Raw genomic sequence first — 7258 nt, 5'->3', positions numbered from 1 at the left:
ATGATGATCATGGACTAACCCTCTAAAACGAAGTAAGCTACCAATTTGTGCTTCCTTCCTGTTATAGAGTTGTCTTGGTCCTATGTCTCTTCAAAACAATAGAGCAGTAAGGAAGTGCCCAACGGAGGACTGTTTGGGGAAGCTATGGAAGGCAGTAAAACAATGACTACTTTCAGATATTTGAAAATATAACTGTAAGACTATAATGTACAGACTACTGTAAAGATGGGATCTGGGCAGTGGAGCAGGACTCTTCCTAGTTGAACCTTTCTGCCCTTGCTGGTCCCGTTCAGCATTACCCCAGCCTAGACAGCTAACATTTTCTATTACTGCAGCCAGACTACATAGGACGTAAAACCTATGCCAGGTTTAGTTTGAAGACAGGAGCCTTTTCTGGCTTTTTCCCTGAACAGTCCTCACTATCGCTGGGTAACTGGGAGTGTGCATTAACAGTGGTCACAAAATTGGCAAGGATCTGAAAGCCGGGGCAGCTAGACTGCCTAGAGATGGTACCGGCCAGGCATAGGCCGAGGTGGCCATTTTGGCAGGAGCACGGAATCCCGTTATTGCGGTTGGTCAGTTGACTCCGCGGAACACATTCCACTAGGAAGCATGTGTCTACAAGACAGCCTCTACCTACCGTTGGTTTTCCCAGCAAAACTAAACCCTAGAACCCTCACTAGACCGAAGACATTAGGCCAGAAAGCCCTCAGCTTCGGGCCGCCAACGGCTTTGGGATTATGTGGTCCTCCTCTGAAAACCTAACCACACTTGGAAACTGTTCCGACGTCAAGTGACAGTCCCTTAACTGCAGCCTGGGCCAGGCTCTATTTAGTCAAGCGTCCATGCGCCCAAGTGCAGCACTAGGACCAGCAACTAAGCACAGCTCCCTTGCCCAAAGAGGTGGGTGGCTCTGAAAAGAGCCTTTGGGTTCCGGTGAGGTCCACGCTCACTTGGAGCTGGTGTACTTGGTGACCGCCTTGGTGCCCTCGGACACGGCGTGCTTGGCCAGCTCCCCGGGCAGCAGCAGGCGCACGGCCGTCTGGATCTCCCGGGACGTGATGGTCGAGCGCTTGTTGTAATGCGCCAGGCGCGACGCCTCGCCCGCGATGCGCTCGAAGATGTCTGTCACAAAGGAATTCATGATGCTCATGGCCTTGGACGAGATGCCCGTGTCGGGGTGCACCTGCTTCAGCACTTTATAGATGTAGATGGAGTAGCTCTCTTTACGGCATCTCTTCCGTTTCCGACCCTCCTTCTTCTGAGTCTTGGTGACCGCTTTCTTGAAACCTTTCTTGGAAATGGTAGTGCCCTTTGCGGACACCTCCGGCATCGTGAAAGTAACCTTTCACACCCCCAGCGGCTCAAAGGAGTTCCAACTGCTGAGAACACACAGTCTATTTTTAAACTGAGAAGAGTGGTATTTATAGGTGTGGACCTCAAATGACGTATGAGCATACGTTATCTGATTGGGTAATAAGGGCTCTGCGCATGCAAATAAGGGGGATTCAAGTAGTGCTTCCTGATTGGCTAGCCCGTTATCAACCAGCCAATCAGGTGGCAATTATGACCTTCCATCAGACTATAAATAGGCCTAGAACCGCTATTTTGCTTTCATTCGTCTTAAGGCTTTTGGAGAACGATGTCTGGACGTGCAAAGCAGGGCGGCAAGGCTCGCGCCAAGGCGAAGTCCCGTTCTTTCAGGGCCGGCCTGCAGTTCCCTGTGGGTCGTGTTCATAGGCTCCTTCGCCAAGGGAACTATGCCGAGCGCATCGGGGCTGGCACACCAGTGTACCTGGCGGCCGTGCTGGAGTACCTGACGGCCGAGATCCTGGAGCTGGCTGGCAACGCGGCCCGCGACAACAAGAAGACGCGCATCATCCCGCGCCACCTGCAGCTGGCCATCCGCAACGACGAGGAGCTCAACAAGCTGCTGGGCCGCGTGACCATCGCGCAGGGTGGCGTCCTGCCCAACATCCAGGCGGTGCTGCTGCCCAAGAAGACCGAGAGCCACCACAAGGCGCAGAGCAAGTGACTCCCAGAACAAGTGACTGTGCTCAATAGTTTGAAACAAACGGCTCTTTTCAGAGCCACCTTCATTTTCAGAAAAGGCTGTGCACGAGTGATAGGTTTTCCTCTTGAACAGGGACAATCCTGGGCAGTCAATCTCAAATTTTTATATTATGGAAAACATAACGACATGTAATTTGAACCAGCGGTTACGTTTTATTAACTCATGGCAGTGTGTAGGACTTTCCTTGGGAAACTTACATGACTTGGTTAAGATAGGAAGCTAATACTGCAGCGAGTTATGGAGTAAAACTGCCACTGAATTCGAAGCAGTCCACTAATTCGGCTTCCTCCTCACTAAAAGTAGTTGAGAATGACCAGGCTCTACAACTTTACAAAAGTGTCTTAGAAAACTGCCACTACGGAGAAAAAAATGTCATCACAAAGTGCACTAGAATGTTGGTCAAAGAAGTGAGACATTTGGAATGCTGTGAATTAGCCCTGTCAGTTTTAACGGCAGGAGGACGAGGCCTATCAAAGTAGTTGCACGTGCGCTATGTCACTATGAACATTCAGTAGCTACAGAGGCCAGGTGTGGGGTTGGACTCCTTACTGGAGCTACTGGCCATTGGAGGCTGCCGTGCAAGTTCTAGAAACCAAACTCAGATCCTCTGCAAGAGCAGCAAGTGCTTTTCAGAGCTGTGCCACCTGTCCAGCCCAATTGTCATAATTTTTTTGAATCCAGGGATGGGCATTTTTAAAGTTTTGACTAGAAAATAGAGCCATCTGGTTTGTTCATTTTGTAAAACGAAAGAAACCGGGATGCCACGGTGAGGCTTATCACATCCTCATCCGCTGACCAGTTCAGTATGTAAAGGTTCTACGGTGTTTCAGAGTTCAAGACCACCAGACAAAACCCCAACTTCAAAGTAAAGAAGTTTATTTTATTTATAGCAATGTTGTGACAACTGAGAACAGTTGTGACACAATATGAGAACTGCTGCAGAAGGGGAAGACCGCTGGAGTCTTTCAACTGTTTAAATTCTTGAGGATTCTTCTGCTACATGAGGCATTAGTGTGTGTGGGTGGGTGGGTGGGTGTGGGTGTTTTGTTTTTCTGAACAAACAGCAGGTAAGAGTGAGTGTCTGGTTAATATTTTAGGATAACAATTACACAATAAGGGAAGGGGAAACAATTTCTTGAGATGAGGCAGGTGACTCTGAGATCAGTCTCCTCCTTAGGTTGCTGTCAAGACTCAACTGCTGATGGGTCAGACCTTAGGATTGTGATCTGGGCATTCTGTGGTTAAAAACCTTTAGACTAAGACTAAGGTTCTGCTGAGTCCTAGGTATTTCCTTTTTACACAATAATTTAATTTGAAGCTCAGTTTGAAATGGAGCTACTTCTTAGTCATCACATTCCTTAATATTTATGGTAAATGTATTCCTACATATTTTTACTATTTATTTGATTTGTGACAATTCTTGAGACCAAGTGAAAAATCTTAGGGAAGAGGTGGTTTTATCTCCTGTGCAAATTCATGGATTTCTATTAGGGACCACTGAAGTCAGAACAATTGAATAAGTATCTTCAAATTATGAGGCAAAATAAATCTCAATTTAAAGTTCTGCCCTCAAATTATTTTTGTATAAGAATGAAATGTTTTAAATTATGACAGATCTCCCTGCTGGGGGATGTCTTTCTATACACTGTGAATATATGTTGTTCCCATTGGTTAATAAATAAGCTGCTTTGGTCTATGGCAAGGCAGCTTAGAAGCAGGCGGGAAATCCAAGGAGAGAGGATGTAGCAGGAATCTTAAAGAGTCTTATTAATAAAATCAAACCTGTGGCCAGTTATTGGGGTGAACACTGGAAGATCAGAGAGAGAGAACAAGCCACAGCTAACCTCACCTGGCCAACTTCTCAGCTGGTCTTGTTTCCTCAGACTGGAGGCCTCTGAGTCCTCATCCAGAATGGGTCTCAGCTGAACTGCTGCTCGAAAGCCTGAATGCTTAACCAGCCAAATGTTTCTAGTTTCTGGTCCTCACGCCTTATATACCTTTCTGCTTTCTACCATCACTCCTTGGGATTAAAGGCTTGCTTTCTGGGATTAAAGGCATGAGTCACCATGCTTGGCTGTATCCTTGAACACATGGATTTCTGCCTCTGGAATGCTAGGATTAAAGGCGTGTGCTACCACTGCCTATCCTCTATGTTTAATATTGTGGCTGTTCTGTCTCTGACCCCAGATAAGTTTATTAGAGTGCACAATATTTTGGGGAACACAATACCACCATATTTCCCCTTTTATCTAAAATTTAAAAAAAGCTTATAACTAATACAAGAAAAACTATCCAATAAGTATATACAATATATACACAGTCAAGATTACATTAACGATGTCTAGTCCGTTAACATTTGACAGATTCAGATAAAAAACTCCATTATATATATTAACAATGTCCAGTCTAGTAACATTGATAAACTCAGACAAAAAAATTTTCTTTACTTATCTTATTTAAAACAAGTAGTTCCTTTTTAAACTCCTCCTCAGTTCTTATCTGATCACGTACCCAGACAAGACTATGCCATAGGGCTAGTCACCCCAATACCATTGGCTGAATAGATCAAATTCTCACAATACTTGCCCATTTTTGTCTAATTAAGGTTATGACCCTAATTCAAAACTGTATACAATAAGAACAACTATCAAGTATTGTCCAGAGGGGGGAAAAGGCAATAGCATAAACAAAATGGAACTACAATCAACAAGAACAACATCAAACAAGAAACACATTCTAGATGTCCAGACCATAGGTAATCAGTAAATCACAGAGATTACTCCAATAGTTGTCCTATCCTAATATGCCCCTAGCTAAGATTCCAAAGGATTGTAACTGTAACTATCTAGTCTTCAACCCCATCAAAGACCTGAGAAGGAAAGTAATATTACCTGAGTAAGCAGGAAGTGCAAGCAGGTGACGTCTGAAGAATGCAAGAAATGACAGAAACAGCTGGCTGCCTGGACAGTTACCCAATGTTTCTCTGCAACATTGAGGTATCCCACTTTGGCTATAGACCTAGAATATCTGGTAAACCATTTCAGAAGCAGGAAAATTTGAAGGACTGCCTTACCCTGTCTTGGAAGGTTCAGCCTTTGCTTTTCCTTGTGTCCTACTTGTTTGGATTGGACAGCATGCTTACTGTCAGCAGTCAAGGCAAGGGCAGTTCTTTGCCCAACAGACCAGTTTTGCCAAGAAGAAAACAAATTCCGTATGGAGTATCTTCGGTGCCCATCATCCTCTTGGGAGTAGATCGATGCTGCCTGGAGCAGACATATCTCACGTCAACAAAATTCTAAGATATTAAAACATTTAAATGCCATATTCTCTAGTTTTTAGAAGTGTTTTAAAACCTAACTAACCCAGAAAACCTAACTAACATGACTATAAGTTTGACAGACACAGGTGACTATTAACCTGTAATTCTTATTGACCTATATAGCTTAAAGACTAAAGCTTCACTTTATAAAAATAAACAATCTATAAACAGATGTACAGCACAAGAAAAATGACCTCGAAACTGTAGCGATATGCAAAAATATTTTAACCAGAGGTAGAAATGTACAGTGCAATATGGCAAAAATAACCTTAATTTTCATCAATATACAAAATAGCCTAAACAGAAGAAACATATATACAGTATGACAAAAATAATTTTACATTTGTATCAGTATACAAGAATCCATACCAATGCAAATTATCTAAAACTGATAGTTGCTTTTTTTAGTTTACAAGTAAATATAATAATCTACCTTTTTATCCTATCATATCTATCCCCCTTTTTTCTATTCCAAACAAGATTCCTGATTCTAATCTTTATTGTTCTGCCCCCAACCCTGTAACAACTTATAACTAACCTTTTACAGGTGACAATTATCCATAGCTCTGGAAAAAACCAAAAACTTATTGGGAGAGGGCACATCGTTTTCTTAGAATTATCTCCTGCTGTCTGGGTGGGCAACGGTATCCCTATGGGATCCTGCAGAAGACTAAAACAATGGTTAAGTCTCATGATGACTAGCTGTAACATTTGTAGCTAGTCTCTGAGTAAGTGTAAAGCTTATCTGAAGTTCTGGCTAGAGTGGTATAGGATGGTGGACCATCTCAGCTAGCCACCTTGGAATTGTCCTGAGCAGTTTATAGTCCAAGGCTGATCTTTGAGTGGTGTTTATCAGTCAATGACATTATTACAGACCAGGTAGAATCTTTGTTATGGGGCTCCATCATTCTTTTGGAGACTTCAGAGATTGCTGTTAGGAAAATGTACTGTTCACTATGGAAAACTTAAACATTATTAATATCAAAATGGAAAGTTTAAAATTTAAGATAGTACTATATCTAAAGAAAAGTTCTAAAGAGTCAAAAATAAGTATGAGGGAAAAGAGATTTGTGACAATAGTCCCTACATTTTGGTTTTCTTCTGTCATACACCAGGTGGCTCTTCTGATATTAGACAGAAACTCTGAAATTTTCTTGGATTTAGAGGAGAGAGCCATACTCCAACCTCAAAGCCAGCTTTAATTTTTAATTGAGTCGGGACTACAAATTTTTTGAGAAGTGAACAGATTTAAATTTTAGGTAGAGAGATTTTACCCTGTAGAGAATATTGGTACCATTAGGTCAGATTTTTCTTTGCTTGGTAATTTTTTCCAGATCCTTCTTCTTTAGATGTCTAGATGTCCAAGGTCTTTTGACTTCTTGAGGTGGGTATTTCTATTTTCCTGCAAAGACAAAACCAGAACCCTGCCCCAACCCTTATTTGGTAGAATTGTCACATCAGTTGATGAACTATCACTTTTCCTTATTAAGAGGCCTCTTCTGTTCAAATCAAATCTTTATTAATTTTGATGGTATCCATAGCTTTTCTTCTCCTGTGGAGACAAAAGCGAAACCCCTTCCCCAACATAGCACATATCCTGATTTCCATTCTGAAGTCAACATATCTTTAAAGTACAGAGGCTGATTTAGTTCAGTAGTTTTTTCTATTGTCCAATGTCTCTCTCTAGCTTTCATTCCTTTCTCATTAGCATTAAGAAAATTTAAAGTTAATAAGGCCTTATGTAATCTATCTCTGAGGGTCTTTATTACCTCTTTCTATTTATTAAACATTTCTTTTAAAGTAGGATTAGATCCTTGTACAACCACTTGTCCTGTTGGATTGTGTGGTATACCTGTCATATGCTT

At 42.3% G+C, this 7258-nt stretch overlaps 2 protein-coding genes across 2 annotated transcripts; one reads left to right on the top strand and one right to left on the bottom strand.

Annotated features, from left to right (window-relative positions):
• Positions 1 to 724: 724 nt before the first annotated feature.
• Positions 725 to 1435, bottom strand: LOC131911278 (histone H2B type 1-A). The gene has a single exon (XM_059263265.1). The coding sequence runs from the start codon at positions 1331 to 1333 to the stop codon at positions 950 to 952; it is 384 nt and encodes a 127-aa protein (XP_059119248.1). The 5' UTR covers positions 1334 to 1435; the 3' UTR covers positions 725 to 949.
• On the top strand, positions 1114 to 2110 carry LOC131911277 (histone H2A type 4). The gene has a single exon (XM_059263264.1). It carries the CDS (start codon positions 1643 to 1645, stop codon positions 2033 to 2035), a length of 393 nt encoding a protein of 130 aa, XP_059119247.1. The 5' UTR covers positions 1114 to 1642; the 3' UTR covers positions 2036 to 2110.
• Positions 2111 to 7258: the final 5148 nt, after the last annotated feature.

Source organism: Peromyscus eremicus, chromosome 5 (genome assembly GCF_949786415.1).
Source record: "Peromyscus eremicus chromosome 5, PerEre_H2_v1, whole genome shotgun sequence".
Lineage (NCBI taxonomy): Eukaryota > Metazoa > Chordata > Mammalia > Rodentia > Cricetidae > Peromyscus > Peromyscus eremicus.
The sequence above is the reverse complement of the archived record's forward strand: the minus strand, read 5'-3'. Positions and strand labels throughout refer to the sequence as shown.